This window comes from Barbus barbus (genome assembly GCF_936440315.1).
Source record: "Barbus barbus genome assembly, chromosome: 33".
NCBI lineage: Eukaryota > Metazoa > Chordata > Actinopteri > Cypriniformes > Cyprinidae > Barbus > Barbus barbus.
The window spans coordinates 6,658,546-6,682,865 of NC_136761.1; the positions used below are offsets into that span (position 1 = coordinate 6,658,546).

General features: G+C 37.8%; 1 protein-coding gene across 1 annotated transcript in view; it reads left to right on the forward strand.

Annotated features, from left to right (window-relative positions):
* Positions 1 to 24,320, forward strand: part of LOC306853255 (AF4/FMR2 family member 2-like) — a 209,295-nt gene that overhangs the window by 163,801 nt on the left and 21,174 nt on the right. Inside the window, exon 10 of the mRNA XM_079390520.1 lies at positions 23,718 to 23,880. Within this exon, the coding sequence (XP_079246646.1) occupies positions 23,718 to 23,880 (163 nt within the window). The remainder of the gene's footprint in view (positions 1 to 23,717; positions 23,881 to 24,320) is intronic.

Sequence of the window (24,320 nt, forward strand, 5' to 3'; positions counted from 1 at the left end):
AGAGTAACAAAAAGAGACTTTATTAGGCATCAACACATATTTACCATTATAAACTTAAGAACCGACAAGGATTGAGACAAAACTGAATGCTTATAAAGAAACAGGAAATAAAGGAGCAAACTAGATAATTAATCAAAAACAGGTGAGACTAAATGATGATTACTAATTAACTAAATCAGAACAGGAACTACCAAATAAGGTCAAACAGAACTGAAAGGAAAACCGACATGTGACAGATATCGCCCCCCTCCCAGTAGGTGCGTCCCGCACCGTAACAGTAACATCGGGGAGGGGGGGCGGGCGTCCTGGAGGCTGGCCTAGGATCAGGACAGGGAGGAGAACAGGGAAGCCTCCAGGGCGGATCAGGGGCCTTGGGAGGCCATGGCAGGACTGGAGATTCCGGAGGCCATGGCGGGGCTGGAGATTCGGGAGGCCATGGCGGGACTGGGTCCTTGGACGGCCATGGCGGATCGGGGTCCTCGGGCGGCCATGGCGGATTGGGGTCCTCGGACGACCATGGCGGATCGGGGTCCTTTGTGGCCTTGGCCTTTGGCCTGGCCACACAAACTGAGGCTATATGGCCCCCCCCAAAAAATTTCTTTGGGAAAGTTCCCCTCAGGCGGCCATATTGGAGGAGAGGGCTCTTGGGGGCGCTCTGGAGGAGCGGGCACTTGAGGGCGCACGGGAGGCGCGGAGCTGGACGGAACCAGCGGAGACGAAGGAGAGCTGGACGGGACCAGCGTAGATGCAGGAGGGCGCCCTTGCAGCGCGGACTCTTGAGGGCGCTCTTGCAGCGCGGACACTTGAGGGCGCTCTTGCAGCGCGGACACTTGAGGGCGCTCTTGCAGCGCGGACACTTGAGGGCGCACGGGAGGCGCGAAGCTGGATAGAACCAGCGGTGGGCTGGACGGGACCAGCGGGAACTCAGGTGGGCTGGACGGGACCAGCGGGAACTCAGGTGGGCTGGACGGGACCAGCAGGAACTCAGGTGGGCACTTGCGAGGTGCCGGAATTGGTGGGCTCAGACGAGGAGCAGGCACTGGAAGGCACTGGCGAGGAGCTGGCACTGGAGGGCGCTTGCGAGGAGCAGGTACTGGATGGCACTGGTGAGGAGCAGGCACTGGAGGGAATGACATGCCCTCAAACTCAATTAAAACCCCCACTGGTACCTGAACTTCTTCCCTCGGCGGCTCGGGGTAATCCGTCATAGGCGGCGGAATCCTTCTCGTCGCGGACGGCGCAACGTTCATCGCCCCCTGCGGCGGAATCCTCCCCGCCGCGGGCGGAACATTCATCGCCGTGTACGGCGGGATCCTCTTCGTCGCCGACGGCGCAACGTTCATCGCCCCTTGCGGCGGAATCCTCCTCGCCGCGGGCGGAACATTCCTCGCCATCTCAGGCGGAGCGAATTTCACTTGGGCGGTGGGTAAGGGCGTGCGGCAAATGGCTACCCGTTCTCCCCAAAACGGGTGGCCGGGGTAAGCCGCGACAGGCAGCCCGACATCCCACGCAGCACGGGCAGGGGCGAGCCGCGAACGGCGGCGTGAACCCCCGCAAACGACGGGCACAAGCTCAAGCATCCTGAGCAGATCTCGTCTTCGGTAAGTGGTCGGTTCTTCTGTAACGGTTGGTGGTTGTAGATACGGGAGCGCATGATGAAGAGTAACAAAAAGAGACTTTATTAGGCATCAACACACATTTACCATTATAAACTTAAGAACCGACAAGGATTGAGACAAAACTGAATGCTTATAAAGAAACAGGAAATAAAGGAGCAAACTAGATAATTAATCAAAAGCAGGTGAGACTAAATGATGATTACTAATTAACTAAATCAGAACAGGAACTACCAAATAAGGTCAAACAGAACTGAAAGGAAAACCGACATGTGACACAAATAGGCAATGTACAAAGCAGCAAAAACACAATATATAATATAGACAACTATGTATGTACAGGTCAAGTATGTGCAAATTAGAAATGAGAAAATAAAAATTAAATTAGTGAGTGTGGTGAATGGATAGTGTATTATAGTTGTGTGTTCCACGTTTATTGTTGAGTGTTCATGAGATGGATTGCCTGAGGGAAGAAACTGTTCCTGTGTCTGGTCGTTCTGGTGTGTGACACACCGTCTGGGCCTGGTGCTTCTTTTGTTCTTCCTGAAGACCTGGCACACATCTTCTTCGCTGATTTGAATAGTAGGTGTGGGGGAGAGAGGGGTTGCTGGAGGTGTGAATGGTTGTGTGGAGAGGTGTTCAGGGCGGGTGTGGGGTGATCTTTCAAAACGACAATAGAACTCGTTCAAGTCGTCTGCCAGGTGTTGATTCTCCACAGTACTGGAGGATGGTGACTTGTAACTGGTGATATCCTTCATTCCTATCCACACTGAAGCCGGATCGCTGGAAGAGAATTTGTTCCTGAGCTTGTCAGAATAATTCCTCTTTGCCACTCTGATCTCCTTTTCCAGTGTGTATTTGGCCTGTTTGTACAAGACTTTATCCCCCTTTCTGTAAGCATCTTTTTTGGCCTGACGGAGCTGTCTGAGTTTTGCAGTGAACCATGGTTTGTCATTGTTGTAGGTTAGACGAGTCCTGTTAGGAATGCACATATCCTCACAGAAACTGATATAAGATGTTACAGTCTCTGTGAGCTCGTCCAGATCAGTGTCATCAGCTTCAAAAACAGACCAATCAGTGAGGTCGAAACAGGCTTGTAGATCCCGCTCTGTTAGTCCATCTTTTAACAAATCTTAATACAGGCTTTGCTGATTTAAGTTTCTGCCTATAGGATGGAATAAGATGAACCAAACAGTGATCAGAGAGTCCTAAAGCTGCTCGTGGAACAGAGTGATATGCATCCTTTATTGTTGTGTAACAGTGATCCAATATATTACTGTCTCTGGCGGGACATGGGATGTGCTGTCTGTATTTTGGAAGTTCGCGGGAGAGATTTGCTTTATTAAAGTCCCCGAGAATGATTAAAACAGAGTCTGGGTGTTGTTGTTCTGTGTCTGTGTCTGTGATCAGATCAGCGAGTTTCTGTAAAGCTGTGCTCACGTGAGCATGCGGTGGAATGTAGACACTCACGAGAATGAACGAGCAGAACTCCCGCGGCGAGTAGAATGGCTTGCAGTTAATGAAGAGCGTTTCTAGATCTGAGCAGCACATCTTCTTTAACACAGTTACATCTGTACACCACCTCTCATTGATGTAAAAGCACGTCCCTCCGCTGCACGATTTCCCCGTTGATTCTGCATACCGATCTGCTCTGATCAGCTGGTAATTAGGCAGATGTAGCACGCTGTCCGGTATGTCGCCATTCAAACCAGGTTTCTGTGCAACACAGAGCAGCAGAGTTAGAAAAATCCTTGTTTGTCCGGGAGAGCAGAAGGAGTTTGTCTGTTTTGTTGGGCAGAGAGCGGAGATTCGCCAGATGGATGCTAGGCAACGCCGTTCTAAATCCGCGCTGACGAAGCTTCACCTCCTGTAGCGTTTGACTAGAGCTACGGCTCCGCCAACTACAATGTCCAGCAAAACGTCAGAAAAATCAAAATCCGGTAAAAGACAAAAGAAAAACAAACAAAAACAGTACAAACACTGAAGAGCAACGCGCAATAGCTGCCATCATCGGCGCCATCTTGGTCTAAACATATCCATATATAGATTGGATAAATGGTTGGATGATAGATAGATAGATAGATAGATAGATAGATAGATAGATAGATAGATAGATAGATAGATAGATAGATAGATAGATAGATAGATAGATAGATAGATAGATAGATAGATAGATAGATAGATAGATAGATAGATATGGGTTGCATCAATTTGAAAATAATTGAAATTGAAAACGAAAAAAATAGGGTCGCTCTGAAAAAAAGTTTGAAAACACTGGACTAATGGACAGAGCGATGGATAGAGAGTTGTGTATATCCATAGATGGATGGATGGATGGATGATTGGATGATTGGAATAATGGACAGAGCAATGGATAGAGATATGCATATATCCATTGATAGATAGATTGATAGATATCATACCCTGTACTGTCTGCTTAACTGGAAATGTACTTACTTTTGAATACAATATAGGATTTATTAGTTACAATATTTAACTTTATGATGTTTCATTTCAGGCTGGTTTGTGTCACTTCTATATATTTCTGTTCTTTGAAGTGAGTGTGCGTAGGATGCTTGACGATGGTGCTGCAAAAGCTGATTTATGTGTTTACTGATGGGAACAAATTAACATGACTCAGAGGCCTCTGTGAAGCGTCTCTTTCCACTCAATGTTTCTGTTACTCCCACATCAAAAGAGCACCTGTTAATGAGCCACAAATATATGACAGCTAGTGCTGCTAATGGCCAGACAGCAGTTTAAATGAATGAGGGAAACATAACTGGAAAACTGCAGATCAACTGGAATGATTCCAGTGAGCGAGTCGGTTTTGTCCTTATGAACCAAGTGATCGGCTGAATGTTGCTGCAGGATAAACTCTCAAAAGCAATTTTTAGGGGGCTTAACAATATATCAGAATGCTTTCAAGAGCAGTATTTATAAAACAGCATAGCAATAGACGCTGGAAACAATCAAACATCAGTAGCTGTCAGAGAATGTAATGGGGTTATTTCTGTGCAGAAGCTTACAAAAGGGATGTGTCTTTGTTAAAGCAGAGTTTCTGGAAAAGACACATTATTTATCAATAGAGGGAGGTGAAGTCAGAACACCCAACGTTCAGTTTCATGTCTCCCATCTATCATACATGTATTGCACACACTAAATAGGTCTTCTCATAGTCATAGAGCCATGCTGATGTTGACACACTTTGTCCGGCTGACAGACAGATGATGCTTTTAAAGAGAAGCACAGGGCAATTTATTTCTGTGACCCACATTTGACTCTGCCTGAGCTTGCATTCGTCCTGTTATCCTGGATGTATTCAAACGCAAGCAGGACTGCTTTTTTCAGACTCTCGTTCCCTAGAGCTAACAGTACAACTTTGAATTGCGTTGTTTACTTTTTAGTTTTTACCCTCTTGCATCATTTACTGCATCTGTTACCTCCTACAACAAGGTGTTTGCATCTTCAAATTTTAAAGCTCTATTTTACTTGCTAGAAATTATCAATTGTAAAAAAAAAAAAAAAAAAAAAAAGTTGCACTCGACTGGATCTACAGATACCACATTTACAGCCATCCTAGAGTCTCACTTACAGCCGAGAAAGTGTTAATTGAATTAGGCTGCGCTACCAGGTGTCACGAGACATGCTCTCAACACATGTGCATGTGTATCTTTATATGTGAGCCAGGGTTAAAATAATATGGCATAAAAATAACTATCATAACTCTCATAACACTCTAATTACTGATAGAATAAGCATAGAATAAGAAGTCGGATTAGCATAACATTCAGGCAACAATTGCCTTTAGGATATTCTTTCTTCTGTGTAACATAAAAGAAGATATTTTGAGAAATGTCTCAGTATTTTTTTGGAAGTCAGTGGAAGTTAATGGTAACCGAAACACTTTAGTTACAAACATCTTGTTTTGCAAAAGAAAGAAAGTCATACAGGTTTAAAAACAGCATTAAATTAATGTTAAGATTAATATATACAGTATATATGCACACACACACACACACACATACACAGACATACACACACACATATATACATACACTACTGTTCAAAAGGATTTGACACAATTTAACACATTCTTACTGAATCAGAGTATTAATTTCTTTCAAAAAAAAAGAAAGAAAGAAAGAAAGAAAGAAAGAAAGAAAGAAAGAAAGAAAGAAAGAAAGAAAGAAAGAAAGAAAGAAAGAAAGAAAAATGATTGACCCCAATCTTGTGGTAGTATATATTTCTATTACATGTTCCACAAAAATATTAAGCAGAAATTTGTAACATTGTGAGTAAATGATGCCAGAATTTTCATTTTTGGGTGAACTAACAGTTTAATAGCCATTTAATACCCATTAATCTCATGGCAGTATTTATGCAATTGTAATTGCAGTGTAAATGCATTCATGCCACCTGTGAGCTGCAATAAACTGTCTGTAAAAATATATAAATACCAATTCAGATGCAGCTTCTGAAAAAAAGACAAATCATAGCAATTGCTGCCTTTATATATATATATATATATATAACTGTGATTTCATATACTGATTTGGATGGGACTGGGATTCTAGTTATTATTAAGGTGGATTGTTTGGATGAGGGCATCACAGAAGGATAGGCTATATGTATTATTTTTTAAATAATTAAGGGTAAAGATCATACCTTTCGCTTTTCCTAAAGTGGCCGTTCTGAGCTTCTTTTGGGATCTGACTCTCTCCTTATCGATTTAATTCTCTTTTTAGGATGCCAGAAGGCAGCATTTGAACCACCAACTGTTATTTCACTAAAACAAATTGGCAAAAAGATCTCAATCCATAAAGAAGGTTAATTAGGGAATCAGAAAAAGAAAAGTAGCTTTAGTTACAGTATTCAAAACTGGAATCAAAAAGCAAGACTATTGTCAAAGAAACTAGTGCTAGTTTCACTTCACATTGGTTGCTCTGCTTGTTTGTGCTTTTCAATATAATAGAAATAGAAGAGACTATTGTTTTAATTGATTCATAAAAGGAAACATTACTATGTGCATGCCTAGTTGTAAAATAAGACCAGTGAACGGGGATTTATGTGTCACCCACTTCATTTTGGAAATATTCTATATGTCACTATTTGCATTTGGTGTGGGCGACAGCTCTTTACAAATTAACGCCCGGCTCTAAGCTGTGTTTATGCTTCTCCATCTGTCTTTGACAAATAACTTCATGTGCCAGTGGCTCAGCTCAAGCACACAGGGTTTTGTAAATACTTAATTGTAATGAGCTTGTCAATATCCAGCAGGTTTGACTGGGATTCCCTAAACTGCCCCTCTGGGTGCTCATTTCTCCCATAATCCTTCTCTTAGCTCTTCAGTTGTCAATCAAGCAAGGGTGCATTAGAAGAGTGAGGCACTGGCGGTGGCAGCTAAAGATGCACAGGCAGACTTTGATAATGAAAGGAAAGAAAGAAAGGCAAAGGAACACAGTGGAAATCCTACAGCTGACAAAACCAAAGACCCTTCAGTGACAGAGTAGTTGTGTGTATTTTATAAGAAGAGGTCTATTGTTTTCGCTACACTGTAAGCCTTAAGAATTTTTATTTATTTATTTGCAATTAATTATTTAGTCATGTTATTGAACATCTTGCTATACTAAAACATGAATTGACTAAATAATATATTCATTAAAATAAAATAAAAAAACTATGCAATAGAAAAAGCTGACAGATCTTAACATAAAAGTACTGTGGTCAATACTGTGGTAAGTACTTAGGATTACCATCAAAATACTTGGAATTACTAGTATATAAATGTGGTTAAAAAATTTTTTTTTTTTTTTATTTATTGACATTATATATAAATACCAATTTATAGTATGTTAATAATTATATATACGAATAGTCTTTATTTATTTATTAGTATTTCTACCTTATATATTATGGACGACGAGAAATTACTTAAGTGTAAATAAATAAATAAATGTAGAAATACATAAATGAAGAAATAATTAATTAAATGCTGAAATAAATAAATAAATAATACATGTAGAAATACATAAATAAATGAAGAAACAAATAATTAATGAATTAAATGCTGAAATAAATAAATAAATAAATAAAGATTTGCATAAATGAATGAATAAATAATTTTGCCAAGTGTCATTTTTAATTGTACTATTTGTATACCATTTGTGTTATACTACATTTATTTCTTCATTTATTTATGTATGTTTACATTTATTTGTGCATTTATTTATTTTTATTTTTTTATTTATTTATTTTTATTTTTATTTCAGCATTTAATTATTTATTCATTTATTTGCTTAGGTATTTCTATATGTATTTCTACATTTATTTATCTATTAATTAATGTATTTATTTATTAATTAATGTATTTATTTATGTATTTCTACATTTATTTATTTATACTTAAGTCATTTATCATTGTCCATAATATATATAAATATATATATATATATATATATATATATATATATATATATATATATATATATATATTATTGTATAGTATAAAAATAATTATAGGAGTAATTAAAGTCTTATTTATTTATTTATTTTCTACATTATTTATAAATATTATTTGATAGTTTATAAATAATTATATAACTGAGTAGTCTTTCTTTTTATTCATGTGTTTATTTATAATATATATTTTTATATAATATTTGTAACATATTTATATATAATTATTTTATAACATATAACTGAATAAAGTTAACAACAAGTATAACATATAACTGAATAAAGTTAACAACAAGTATAACATATAACTGAATAAAGTTGTTTATTTATTTATTTACTTATTTTACGTTTCATAAATCATAGAAAAATGCCTAAAAAAAAAAAAAAAAAAGTCGGAACACTTTTGCTCTCAGAAAACACATTTAATGAGGTCACCATAACAAATGTCACATCTGTTCAGATCATTAAATGTTTATATTTTTGGTTGTGCATGTTTTCCTTCCTTCTTTCCTTTGTTCCTTCTCTCCTTCCTTCCTTATTGATTGATTGATTGTTTGACTGAATTTGCACCTTATTTTTCATTAAAGTTTCTGTAAAAATAAATAATGTGTATTAGCACACACAACGTAACATCATTATTCACACACAACATAACATCCTTAAAGGAATAACATATTTGCACTCTATTTGATTGCCGTGCATTCCAGAAGATTTCACATTTAAATCATTAGAACACGCTCATTAGCAATTATAAAAATCCGGCGTTATTAGCACCGTGGGTTAACTGCAAACTCCACTTGGACAGTGTCCAGATGCTAGTGGGGGAACAGGTAGTGTTAGCGCTGAATAGATGCTCTGACACAAAGGCGTCTGTGATGGTAATTGAGCTTCATTAGAGATTAGCGGCAGCAGCGTGCTGCGGCTCAGGTGCCTGGGTCAGGTTAGCGCAGGTTAGCACTAATGTGCAGTGGCACTGCAATAACTGCCGCGCTACAGCCTTGTCAGAGACGTTAGCGGCATATCTCCCCGTGGGTGGTGAACAGAGGGTGGGGGGCTGTTTCTGTATCTGCAGGATGGCATACGCACAGAGGCAGTCAACACTGCACACACAATCAAATTAATTGGAGGCAAGACTATTATCCAGCTCGAACACATTAGCACTTCTGCATGCAGAGCAATATCCTGCCCTTGTTGTGCTGGAGCTGCATGGCACAGTGGCTGTTTTGATGAAGCTGGGATGCAGGAGGTGTTGACCTCAGTGTGATGTTGCCTCACTCTCTGGCAGTTTTAGATAAATGCAACCAGGGTCCATTAATGAGAAATATCTAGAGTTCCAGACGCAACAGGCATAGCAGGGAAAGCAGAGATGAGGACATCTGATGGAAATATTCTATCCAGTGTTTGTTGATCAGTTTGTTAAAGTAGGCTTCTCAGTTTTGCTCATCATCTAGTCATCCAGAAAAACAAAAATAGTCAACAACTGTGCATTTAACAAAAGCATCATTAGCAACTGAGCTGACAAGTTCTGTCATTACCAAACTAGTTCAAGGATTTGGTGTTTCCCGAATTCATGCATCACAAAATTGTGTTTGAAGTTAGAACTACAGCTCTCAACCTGTGGTTAGAATGATAGTTTCTTTTGTATGACATAAGACTTAAATAGATCATGCAATTAAGCAAAATAATCAAGTTGACATGTAGTACAATCTTTATCTTTCATTCCATACGCATACAAATGTAATTCCATTCCACTTTCTTAAGAGAATTTAGGGTTGCACTTTATTATATTTAAGTCTTTTATAACTACATAGTCACAATTTCTATTTATCTATTCAGACTTACATCTATATGTTCACAATTTACATTTATATATTCAGATTTACATTCAGTATCTATATGAAGAGTTAATTTGCAAAAGCAGATCAATTCAATTCAAATATATATATATATATATATATATATATATATATATATATATTTTTTTTTTTTTTTTTTTTTTTTTAATCCTGCATTCCAATTAATATCAATCAAACTGCAGTTGGGTTGTTTTGATTCAATAATAATAATAACAAAATACAGCTAACTAACACAATGAAACATGATAACACAATTAAAAAAAAATTTAAATAAAAACAATTTAAGAAAATTATTTTTTCCGAAATAAACTCTTCATATTCAGACTTGCAACTATATATTCTGATTTACATTTATCTATTCAGACTTATAACTATATATTCAGATTTATTTCTATATATTCACAACTTTTTGGTTATAAGATCCTTTTTGTGTTTGGCAGAAGAAAGAAAGATACAGGTTTGTAACAACTTTAGGGGGTAGCCTTTAGGGGGTGGTGATGGCGCAGTGGATAAGACACATGCCTTTGGTGTGAGAGACCCGGGTTCGAATCCACTGTGAGACACCAATGTGTCCCTGAGCAAGACACTTAACCCCTAGTTGCTCCAGAGGCGTGCGACCTCTGACATATATAGCAATTGTAAGTTGCTTTGGATAAAAGCGTCAGCTAAATGAGTAAATGTAAAATGTAACTTCAGGGTGATAACAAACATTTTCATTTTTGGGTGAACTATTCTTTTTTTGAGGAGTGTGCACATTTATGTTCATTATTTACAGCAATAATCTCGAAGTGATTAAGTGAAGTGAAGTGACGTGACATGTGGCCAAGTATGGTGACCCATACTCAGAATTTTTGCTCTGCATTCAACCCATCCAAGTGCACACACACAGCAGTGAACACACACATACCGTGAACACACACCCGGAGCAGTGGGCTGCCATTTATGCTGCAGCGCCCGGGGAGCAGTTGGGGGTTCGGTGCCTTGCTCAAGGACACCTCAGTCGTGGTATTGAGGGTGGAGAGAGCGCTGGACATTCACTCCCCCCACCTACAATTCCTTTGTAAACACAACCTTTAGGTTATGAGTCCGACTCTCTAACCATTAGGCCACGACTTCCGCAGAAGTTAATTACCAGAAGTTATCAATCCACCACCTGCTTCACGTCATTAACGACAGTTCTCACCAATGTAGTTCGAATGACGGATGTGCGACAAAGTTCCTACATCTTCAGGAGCAGTTGTGACTATCTAGTTAGTTTCTCCAATAATGTATTGTACTTGGGTAGTTAAGCAGCAAGTTTCGTTGTTGTTCAGGAAATTGCACCCCTGGTTGATTTCTCAATGTTTTTTTTAATACTCTTTAATAAAGGTTCTTAATTGGCTTCTATAGAACTATTAACATCCATGGAACCTTATAGTGGAAAAAGATTCTTTATATTATTAAAATATTCTTCACACTTAGAAAAATAAATGGTTTGTTTTATTTGGGGAACCATTTTTTTATTTTTTTTTCTATAGCATCACTGTGAAAATCCCTTCTTGGAGCTTTTTTTTTTTTTTAGAGTGTTTGTAAATGACTCTGGGCACTGAATTGGAACACTCCAAATGAACTCAGACCATTTCAAATGTTTGCACTCCCAGTGTGGCTCGCTTACATACTTTGTAAATACAGAGCGCTCCAGGTCACCTTTACTTTCACATTAACGTAATTCTAAATATATTTGGACACTACATGTTAGTATACACAGCTAATGACTTGTAGATACACTTGGACACAGTTTGTGGATAGAGGATTTTTTTTCCTGCTAATTGTCATGTGATCCAGAACATGTCAACGAAATCAAATCGACTTTTTTATAAAAAAAAAAAAAAATTGGGGGAGAAATTAATGCTTTCATTTAGCAAGGATGCCTTAAATTGAAGAAAAGTGAAAGTAAAGACATTTATAGTGCTTTTTTTTTGTGTAATAGTGTCATATGATTATTCACCAGAAGATGTAACCAAAAAATGTACTGTTTACAAGTGCACATCATCCCTTGAAAATCAATTCCAAAGTAATGAGTGAGGCAGCTGACTTCGTTTTCCAGTCGGTCCACACACAAGCCCAATAAATGTTTAAGAGCACTAAACAATCATGAGATGACAGCGTGAAAGGACATTTCTCTGGCCACTGTATAATTTACTCTGGAGTGTATCCATTACTGCATCAAGCTAAAAACAAAAGGCCAGTGGAGAGGATGACATATTCATTGGCACTCGCACACGTTTACACCGAAGCTGGAGTCATAATCACAGCTGAAATGTTTGCTAATAGGGTGCAAGTCTGTCATTCTAAATTAAGGTGAATAGAAATTGTGCTTTTTCTGCTCAGCCCCTGCATCTATTTAGCCTTTTTTACCACAGCTAAGAGGATTACTTGGGCATCAGAGCAACAACAGCTGCAGGCTACATTGCAAGCTTCTCTCTCTCTCTCTCTTTCTCCAACACACACACACACACACACACACACATGTCTCTCAGCTGGAGTTAGTGTGTGTTATGCTGGCTTGTCTTCTGTGGAGGTAATTAGACTCTCTGTATGCCTCCAGCCTGCTCTCTCTCTCTCTCTCTCTCTTTCCTGAAGCTCCACACACTCCAGATTTTCAACTCATTTATTGATGTGTTTTTCACTGTGGATCCACTCTTCCCTTCAATTTACGTTTCTCCCTCCACTGTCAAAACACACTCTCCTTTCCAGGCCTACACCCATCAAGTTTCATTGAATGAATTTTTCATTAACTGATCCCACTTTTTATCTTTTTCCCCCATGCTGAAAGTGTTTTCATCTCCGAGCGGAAGACAGATTAATGTCCTCCTGTCTGGTTTTGACTCACATGATGTCTCATAGAATTTGAGAAATTAGTGCGTTTGGGGCAATTTGGAAAGTCTGCATGCACGACCATGTGCCAGAAACAAACCAACTGCTCGAGAACAACAGCAATTATCAGCCACTGACAGTGGTAATGCTGATGGTGGGAAATGAACGGGGGATTTACATGAAGGTGTTGTGTAATGATTCTCCATTCATTGAGACACAATTGTGTGTGTGTGCCCTTACCAAGAAGTAGTATACTTCAAGTTTATTTCATTAAGTATACTTACGTAAAGTTCAAGTATATTTTTAAGTATGTAGTACATATGCAAATATCAGTGTACTAGTAGAATACTTGTAAGTGTCCTATTTCAATACTCCTTGGGACTAAATTGGCCCACTTTCTAGTATATAAAAGTATACTTTTAAGTATAACAGTAGTAAACTTTGAATACACAACTAGTTTACAATGTTTTTAGCTTGTACTACAATTATACTAAAAGTCAACTTATAGGTATACTGAGAGTTTACTAATTAAATACTTGTAGAAGCATTTTTAGTACACTTTGAAGCATAGTCTCAGTAAACTACTAGTTTAGTAGTTTTATACGGAAAGTATACTCATATTTTTTTTAAGTGAACTTTACATTATACTTTAAGCATACTACTATGTCTCTATTAGGTATTAATTTGTATAGGCTATATTTTGTCATATGAATATCTGAACATACAAAACTTCCAAAGAAAGAACGGAGTATGTGCTTGTAAACAGAAACTTTTTCTAGCTTCATGCATTCTTTTTTTAAACACTTGAATGTGGGTAAGTTTCATAAATAAAAAATAAAGAAATAATCAACATTTTGAACAAATAGCTGAAAAAAGACTATGAATTGTATTCAGAATGATAATCAGAACGTAGATGGAGTCGATCAACACCCCAAAGCTTGACGGTCATTATTAACTCTTCTTTGGTGACATTTTATTCCATAACTTTACACTGTTTTGATGCTGTTTTATGTCTGAAGATCCTGTTAGATTACATGTGGAAGCATCTGTTGTTTCAGTTTCTTCTTCACTTGTGTTTTTTTGGAAATTCTGTAAAGAAGATGTGTACTGGCGCCCCCTACCATATAACAATGAAAACACAGATTCCAATGCTGCGGGGAGCAGTTGGGGGTTTGGTGCCTCACCTCAGTCGTGGTATTGAGGATGGAGAGAGCGCAAGACATTCACTCCCCCCCACCAACAATCCCTGACAGACCTGAGACTCGAACCCACAACCTTTGGGTTACAGGTCTGGCTCTCTATCCATTAGGCCACGACTGCCCCTAATAAAGTTGTGGTTATTCAAGTCAGTAGTAAAATGAAGTTGAAATTGTGAGCAATTACAAGAAATTTACACTTGCCTTTATCCATTTAGCAGATACTTTTATCCAATCAACTTACAAAAAAGGACCAAAATCAACTATCCAGGAGCAAACAATATCCGTAATATAAAATGCTAGTTTTATTTGACAACTAGATTAGAAAGCAAACTATAACAGAGGAGAAATGCGGGGAAGACCACCGAGGATGAATGTTTTGGAAAGTGACTTTTTGCCTTTTTGCATTGGAAATAAGTGGAAATGAAATAGCAATTGTGAAATATGAATTTTAAACCTGTGAAAAATAAAGCTGAAATTACAGTGAAATTACAATAAATAAATAAAGCATATGGAGTTTAAATTGTAAGAAATAAAGTTGCAATTAAACGAAATAAAGTCACAATTGTCAAAAGTAAAGAAGAGGAAATTTTGAGATCATAAGTTTTAGTTTACAAGATATAAAATCACAATTAGGATGTAAAGTCACAATCACAAGAAATAGTCGCAACGGTGAGAAACAGTTACTGGATCTCTTTACTTCCTCTGAGGTGAAAACAGAGCCTGCTCTCCAGATAATTTAGTAGCAGAAGTGTGAAGCACTTAGTAAAAATCAGTTTAGAAGGTGAACTGTAATTTCTCTAAATCGTCCTTTTCTGAAATGGATGGATGTACTTCTGGTTAAATGATACAGAGGTATTTCCTGTAAGTAGAGTTTACACGCTCCCTTACTGGCATCAGTGCGTGTTACATGCAAAGGTTACTGGGTTTACCGACATTATGTGGTCATGTCAGCGAAATTGAATGACTGGATGTAACTTTTCAGAGTCAAGATCAGTAAGCCATTCTATCGTACAATCATATGCCAACAAATATAAAGTTTTAGTCTGTGACTATAATTTTGAAACACTATATTTTAATATTTACATCCTGGTTCGGTGTACTTGAACTCTAAGGACCAACAGTAAGCGATTCTTACTTTTTGACAAGACAAGTCAAAATTATTTTTTCATGCCATGAAATGAACCCAGTACAATGTGTGAATGTTACCAATGCTAATTTTCTCAGAGCAGGTTTTCGTACTGTATATATTCCCATACAGACTCTAATTAGTTATTGTCATTGGAGGGCTGACAATGTAAACAGTTAATTTTTTCATACAGCAGGGCATATCATTGATTATAGAGTGAGGTGAAGCTTCAATTAGCCTCTGATGGTGTATAAAAGCCAGCGGAGCGCTAACATTAGCATTGAGAGGGTGTATTAGAGAGGACATATCTCTGCCTCTGTGCCAGAGGTCTTTTTATAAGGCTCAATATAGAGAGCCCATGAGCAACAATGTGCAAATTGCTGCTTCATTAGATTTCCAGCAGCACTTAGAATGAGCGTGTCAGCATTTGAGGCTCTGCTGGTCCCAGCTGAGCAGTGCAACTGTGTGTGTGTGTGTGTGTGTGTGTGTGTGTATATGTGTGTGTGTGTGTGTGTGTGTGTGTATGTGTGTGTGTGTGTGTGTGTGTGTTGGCAGCTTGTGGGTGGCTCAGCATTTGTATCCAGCTGAAATAGTGCAGGGTAAGAGGGCACTCTGGTGCCTGGAGAGAGATCGCACTAGATCACACCTAAACAATACTGCAAACTGCATAAACATAGAAAGCCACTCAGTACCGCAGTGCTCTGCCTTCTTTCTTTCTTTCTTTCTTTTTTTTTATGTCGTGCTTTAAAGAAGTACACTTATTTGATATGTTGACTAACATACTAAAGCACATGTTCTATTTTACACTCAAAATTACATTTAAAGTGAATCTTTTTAAATGTACTAAATTTCAACTGCATTTTTACAGATGTACTGTATCGTCCATTATGACAAATGTGTAATTTCAAATATATTTAAATACATGACTCACATTTTTCAATAGAAATGACAATATTTTACCATAAATGCTTGTCAGTACCATATTTTACAGACAATAAAATTATGAAATTGCATACAACTTTTGCTTAAGTCCTACCTAAGTGAATGAAAAAGAATCTAAAGTTCAGCCAATTGCATTTTCATTTAATTGCAATTAACATGCATTTTAGTGTCCAGAAAATTACATTCAGCTTGCATGCATTCTTTCAAAGTGCATTATTTCTCTAATAAGTAAACTTTTTAACAAGGGAATGCATAAGCCATGCTGATTAGTCAACCAATAATTGGCATTGTCCATTTACCAAATAAATATGTATGCTTAGCCAATTAATCATTTCCAAACCCTACTGACAGATTGTCAACAGATAATCAAGTATTTCTTATTTCAATTACTGTGAATTTTGAGGAAATATTGTGTATAAGTTCATTTTGTTTGTCAATCTAATATTCAACGTATTAGAACTAGTCACTAGAGCATCAGTCATTAAGTATATCTTTACATTTTTAATACATTATGGATGGTTTTCGGAAAATGTTTTTCCACTCATGAAGCTACACACTGTTTACATGTACCCTAAAGAATTCAACCATAAAAAAAGTACTCATCGAGGGAAACAGCTCTGTTTTCAATAACAGATTTGTGTAATTAGAGGAATATTATTACACCTTTTTTTCTTAATAGCTCCTTTAATCTCTCTTGGCCAGAGTTCCTTTTCTCAATAGTGTGAGCCCTTCACATATTAATCATAGTCAACCAGTGCTTAATGTGTGCTGCTTTGTTTGCATCTTAAATCATTTATGCTTTTTCATTCAGCTGTAATCTATTAACATCCTGCATCTCTATTCTTTCTCCCTCTTTCACTCCCCATCTCATTCATTTCTCCACTTCTTTGTTAATTGCACTCACACACGGTGTGAATTCAGGTTGACAGTGAGTATCTAGATGGAGCTTGTTCAGAAATCCCTCCACATATTAATAACTTGTTTACTGTGTCAACAGTGGCATTTTGCCTCTCAAAAGCAACATATGAAATCAAATCAAGCTCCAGTGATGTGGATCTAATTGTGTGAATATCAGGTGACTCCACTTCATAATGTCCTATAAAGTCGTCTATCTTACATGTTGCTCATTAGCTTCTAAAATGGTCATTAATTAGGTTGTACATGCAAATACAGTATACTGCTATAGGACCTTCTATAGGTTGTTATTTGTTAAGTGTCAATACAATATATGTATAATTTTAGTCTGTTACCTCAAGCAGTTAGGATACAATTGCTTTATAAATTCCCCTTTTAGGACCAAAATGGTCAAAAGTTCATCTTATTTTCTGGCAGTTGGTGAGCCTTGAACTGCACAGCCATCACATAACTGCATGCATGCGTAATATATCCTTGTAAATCTACTATTAACTTTGACATTTAACTTTCCTTTGATTTAGCTTGTTAGCTTTGATTTGTCTCATTTGGCATTGTAGCATGGGAAATGCTGTCCAAGGCGGTGGGATATGTTCTTTTAGCTCTCTCAGAATGCTTTAAGACGGGCCAAAGGGAGGCCTGGGATTCGCGTACCACCCTTTGCAATGGCCATGGTCCTGCTCTTTCTGGAAAAACACAACTCCAAACAAGCAGAGCATAATTATGTGAGAAATATCTCCATCTGGAGCCTTTGGGGCTTTCTGTGAGACTTTGACATTTAAAGAAAGCCACATATGGAGCGTTTCAAAATCATGATCATTTGAGTAATATTCCTGTCTTTCAATCTGAAGAGCATGGCGCTGGCTACACCAAGGTCATGGGTTTGATTCCCAGGGAATGAAGTGATCAAATACATTGCTTGCTTGCAGTGTAAGTCACTTTGGATAAAAGCATCTGCCAAAATGCATAAATGTAAATATAAAATGAGCATTTAGGTTAGCTATGCAATGTTGCTCACGGTACTTGAAACATCAAGCTACAAAAATAGTACTGCCTTTTGTTTTACTAGCATATTAAACTGGATTTATTAAATGCAATAACTTGCTAGGATGTTAAAATGTCTTTTAATGGTTGCAAGGTGGTTTCACTGGCATTTAGGGTGGTTCCCAAATTTTTCTATTCAGTTGTTAAGGTGTTCTGGGTGGTTGCTTATTGGTCAAAAGAGCCCAGCCTCAAGTCTCTTGTTTTCTGGTCTCTAGATGACTTGGAATCCTTCCTACAATGTAACCACTAACAAGCCGCATGCTTCTGTCGAAAGCCCAGCATGAAAATAGCATGTAAATGTCACCAGCCCAGACCCTTCAGTAATGGTGTCCTACTTAAATGAAGTGCAAGTTAACCATTCAAAGCAAATAGCCACTTAATGACTGAACCATATGGCTGCATTGCCACAACAAAGCCAAAAACGTCCTTAGAGACAGTCCTTTTCTTAAATTTATTCAAAAATACTTGTACAGAAAGATTTGAGAGCAATGACCGTCTTTAGATCAGTGGCTTGACTTTGGTATCAAATTTTTATTTTGGACATCAAGTGGTGCCTTGACACAAAAGAAAACAATTGTTTAAATGTAACAAAAAGTCCTTAGTATTAAATATAAAGTGTGTTACCTTTAATACAAACTGCATAGACCCAACAATTTATAAAAGTATGAGCATGAAATAGGCTAAATTGGTTGATGTTGGTTTCATAAAATGAGGTTTTGTGACATGGGAAATGTGGAATTTAACTTTTAGTTTCTTCTAATGCATTTTCATCAAAATACTGTAGAGCTTGATTGAACGCATCACCTTTGACATCAACAACAGGGAAAGTGGCTCCTCCTTACTTTAAATGTTGATAAGCCAGTTTATTTTGCCATTATCATAATGACACACTATTAAATGATTATTTGCATTTTATTTGCAGTTTTTCCCTGCTCTCAGTGACCCAATCAGTGCGTACCAGCAACCCACCAGCTGAAAAGCACTGCTTTAGATTATGGTATGGAAATGCGTTTGACATCTGCGCTGTGTTTTCACAGAGAGTAATCAGTGCAAGCGAGACAGATGGAATTATGGTCTTGTTTTGAACATTCGCAGACAGTTGAAGCATTTTAATCAAGGACCAGACCTAATCTGAGCTTGGGAAACCAACCATCAACTTATAAATACGCTCAGTGTGTCTCTGTTGTGAAATGAAGAGAACAGATCTTGTAATGATTCAGGAATCACATTCGTGTTTTGAAACAGGATCTATAATCCATTCCTCATGCGAACAGAGCATAGATTGAATCAAATAAAGCTTGTAATGGATTTAAGGGCAAAGGGAAGTCACAATCATCATCGCAGAGATGTGTGGCGAGTTATTCTTCAAGGTGATTTATAAAAATAATGCATGCGCTGCTCGCAGATGATCATTTTATGAGGCAGTGGGCTGATGACTTATAAATGAAACTCCTTCAGGTCTCTTCTCATCTTCTCTCTCTGTCGTTTCATGCTTCAAACTCTTTGTTGCTTTCGTCCCCCGAACACATAACCGTGTTTAGTACCGAGACCTCGCGTCCTCGAATTCTTTTGAACTTTTTAAATGTAAATTATTGATGGAATAAGTTCATTAAATTCTCCTACACCGAAGACGTCTGGCTGGCGGTATTGACAGGTTGCGGTCCAGACTAGATGTCTGAAACAGTCCCAGCTCTCTATCTAAGCGGAATAAAATCAAACGTGGGCTTCTGAGCAGTGGCCCAGGTCTCTGCCTGCTCCAGCGACTGTAGGATTCGTTCATCTATAATTAACTATTAAACTTCATTGAAGGAGAGTTTGAAAAAACGAAGAAAAAGCTGACAGTTCTGCCCTTGGATATGAGACACGGCGGGAGACGGTGAGAATAATAATGCAAACTCGCTCAGGGTTCGTTAGGACGCTTTTAGATAGATCTGCAAATAATTATAATCTACAAATAAATATGAGAAACAAGGCGCCCTTTGCTGAGGTCCTGAGCTGCAGCGCTCGACTCGATCCACTAGTGGCCTTTAACCAGCTGGCATCTTTCAGACACTGCTTTTTCTTGCCCCCCTCCATTGTAAGCTCTCTCCATCTGCGATTCGGCCCAACAGACAGACCGCCAGGCTGTGACTATCTGTCACATTGATCTGAGATTATGGTATATGATTATGGCAAGTCAGAGTTTGATTTATTTGGTTGGTGTGAAATGGGTTGGCCAAACTTGATGGACAACAAGCTCCAGTGTGCACCGATCTTTCTCAGCAGTATTGTTTTTCTTGCCTTTTTAATGTGTTAAATTAAATATTAAATATTAACAATCTCTTAAGATTTTCAGCAGATAAGTGAATTGTGGTGTCAATCACACTGATACTCTCCCAGTTTCATTTTATTGGCTGTTTGCTGCCAAACTTTCAGTTGCACTCGCTACAGAAATCTATGGATCGAACCCTGAGTTGACAGAGAACCTTTATAGCATCTAAACCAGTTCGTTCAGCTATCTTCATGTAACAGGCTACAGAAGTCCAGCTTGTGTTTATTTTTTGTGTTTTGTCTCATATTCCCTACTGCTTAGCACCAGCCTGGAAAATTGCTTCATTATAAAGCATGAATATTTAAGGTGTAAATTGTTCTAAATATTGTTATTTATTCATTCGAGTTGTTTGAGATGTTTTGCTTATGCCTGGAGATCTTTTTAGGTTTGTAACAGCAACGTGCATTGACAGCACATTATTTAAAGCCATGATAAACTAGGAGGCCTTACTGAATGTTAATAAGAGCCTTGACGGTTTTTGCATGGCATTACTTATGGTGGATTTGAGAAATATATTTGTGCACTTCTGTATGTATGTGTGTTATGTGAGTGTTTCAAGACAGATTGTAAATAAATGCTAATATGTTATTTGTGAAGCCGCTATGGTATTTATATAGTCATTGAATTGATAAATATTTACACTTATCTCTTACAATGTAGAGTCGCTGTAAATATCACATATCAACTTTGGCTTAAGCAGTTTTCTTAGTCTACTAGTATTCAGACCTACGTAGAAATGTCTGTTATAAACCCTTATGAAAGCAGATATGTTATCGTTCCTTATTACAGTTACAGTTGAGCAGTGAAATATTAGTTTAATTTACCCAGTTCTTTCGGTCCCAGTTGCCCAGTTCTAGTTGAGTTTGCCCAGGGCCTGCTGTAACTCCTTCAGGGAAACACTTCCTCTTCCTGTGTTTGTGCAATGTGTGCTGCTTTACAAGGAGAAAGCTATTCCCAAAGCTGCTCTGTCCAGTCTGTTTGGGGACGAAGATATCGTTAATTATGAATAATGATGATAAGTAAACTTGGTTTACTTTTCATCACATTATACGCTTGGCAAATCTGAAATAGGCCCTTTCATGTAAGTTAAACTGAGATAAAAATATATTGTATTATATACTATACTAATATCATTATATTATATTATATTACAAATTTTTCATACAGAAAAAGGGCAAAATTTGTTATTGTGTTAAAAAGTAAACAATATCATCTGTAATAAAGGTGAAAGAACGCTTTCTCAGACTTTCCTTTCTCTCATGAGATTCCACGGCTGTTAACCAAAGGTCAATCTTATTAAGACCAAAAGATGGAGAGAAAATGACCTTCTGCCTTTTTCTTTTCTTTTCTTTTGGTGTGTATCACACCAATCAGTGCTATTTGCATGGACAAAGGTCACAGAGGTTGGTGTTTTGAAAGAACAGCACATTCACAGTGCATGTCGTGTTTCTTTCAGGTGGTATCTGATTAGGAGATTTAATAGATATTAAATATAAAATTAATGTATATATATATATTTTTTTTTTTGATGCATTAAAAAAAAGAAACCAAGCAAAATATAACCTTAAAAATAAGTTGATTAAAAGTCAGAAAAATGAAGTTAGCTCTGAGCAAAGGTCTAACATCCACCACTTGGTTTGATATTTTGTACTGTATCTAATTCAATGACAAGCATGCATTTTCACTGTAGACCACACTGGCTGGCACACACTGGTTTTTGCTGCACATCGATAGTGCATGAGTGAACAATGGGCTATTTTGAATATAGCTTATGATTTGGCACAAATCAGTTTTTTGTTTGCTTTTTCACTTTCCTGGGACAGGTTGCTCATTCCTGGCTAATGTTGTGCATGTCTTGCTGGCACCGCTGTAGACCAGAGCGCTTGTTCCTGCCGTAACATAATCTCTAATGAAGTGTCAACATAAAGCAGCCTGGTCTGACCTTTGGAAAGGAATTTAATTTGCCTCGTTCTGGCATGTTTGACTCCATGTAGAACAATCTTGGATGACCACATCTGAGGATACCCTGAGAAGTTTCATGAACTCATAAATAATGCTGAGCATGACTGATAACTCTGAGACAGAGCCTAGTAATAGCCCCGTAGGTGGAGAAGTAAACAGACCCTTTCTTTCCTTGCTCATTTGATTTCTATTTCTGTCTCTCTATCTCTGTCTCTCTCTAAGTGATGTAGTCTGTCATCAACTGGTTCAGTTGTCTCTTTGTAAGTTGGTTCTCCAGAGCAGCATCAGCTAGTGTTGAAAAATGTGTCATATATTATAGGTGAAAGAAATATCAAGGCTATTGAAGTAACATTTAACATAAAAAATAAAAATTAATTTGGTGTCTGATATTTTAAAGACTTGTACTACAATGTAATATGTGGCATGAAAAAAAATAATTAATTAAATTAAATTAAAAATAAAAATAAATCTTCACTTAGATAATTTGTTATTGTATGGAAAAGAGCTACATGTTATACAAATTTTGAGGTATTAGGCAGGTTCTATACTAAGGAATTTAAAAATTTAAAGTTTTTCATCTCATAATTCTCACTTTTTTCTTACAATTTTGAGTTTATATTATATTATGTTTACAAATTTGAGAAAAAAAGGCAGAATTGCGAGATACAGTATGAACTTGCAGTTCTGAGAAGAAAGGGCAAAATTAAACTATTTGCAAGAAAAAAGTTACCTTTTATTTGTAATTCTGTAGTGAAAACAAACAGAGAAACAAAAAAATGGGAGATGTAAACTAAGACTTGCTAAATGTAAACTGTAAAAAAGAAAAAAATAAGTATAATGAGATACAAAATTACAATTGGTGAATGTAAACTCAGAATTCAAAAAGAAAAAAAAGTAGAAATGTGAGATACAAACTCAGAATTGTGAGATGTAAAGTCACTTTTTTAGTACTGTAGTGGAAATGGGCTTCCAAGCCTTATGGTATGTGCACACCAAAAGCGAATTTAATTATTTACATGAGTAGATTACATACAAAGTGAATGCAAAGATGCAAATAAACGCGCATTTGTGCCAGGCAACGCGAATGCCACAAATGTGCGATATTCGCATGACCATTGTCGTGCAACCCAATCAGCGAAGAGCTTATTTACACATCCAGTTTGACACGTCTGGTTGTATCAGAGCATTATTATGCTTTTATTCATACAAATGACGTGAAAAACATCCCTCGAGTAACGCTATGCGAATATTCGCTTCGCTTTTGGTGTGCACAAACCATTACAGCTCTGTCTGTTTCTCCTGCTGTTGAATAAAATCCAGTGTACATTAATAAAACAAGCTGTACCTACATCTATGCTGCCAATGGCACATTTGTGTGTTTTGAAGTGTGTCATATGATTTGACGAATGTTCTCCTCTGTTCTTTTTCCTAAAGCCTCCCTGGAACCACACCGCGAACCAGCGAACCAACCGGTCACTCCAGTGGCGCCTCGGGCAGCTCCAGCGAATCAGAGAGCAGCTCAGAGTCTGACTCGGACAGCGAGAGCAGTTCCAGTGACAGTGAGTGCAACCGAGCATCCCGCGCTGCCACACCAGAGGTACTGATCACTTTACTCCTCTCAAACTGTCACAACACATCCTCACACTGATCCATGACTCGTCTCTTCATTCCATTCGCTGATGGCTGTTATTACAGGTGTTTCTCAGTTCAGCCCATTCACTACAGCAGAGGTCTTCAACCCTGTTCCCGGGGATCTGATATCCTGAAGAGTTTAGCTACAACCCTAATCAAACACACCTGAAGCGGCCAATCAAGCTCCTCGAGACTGCTTGAAAATTGCAGTCAGGTGTGCTGAAGCCGGTTGGAAATAAACTTTCCAGGAGAGTGGATCCCCAGGAGCAGGGCTGAAGACCTCTGCACTACAGGATAGGGCCAAAAATATGTGGAAAGCTTCTAATTAACAAACTCCTTAAGATTTTTGCATAATTTCTGTAAAGCTGCTTTAAAACAATATGCCTGACACCTCAGTGGCAAAAT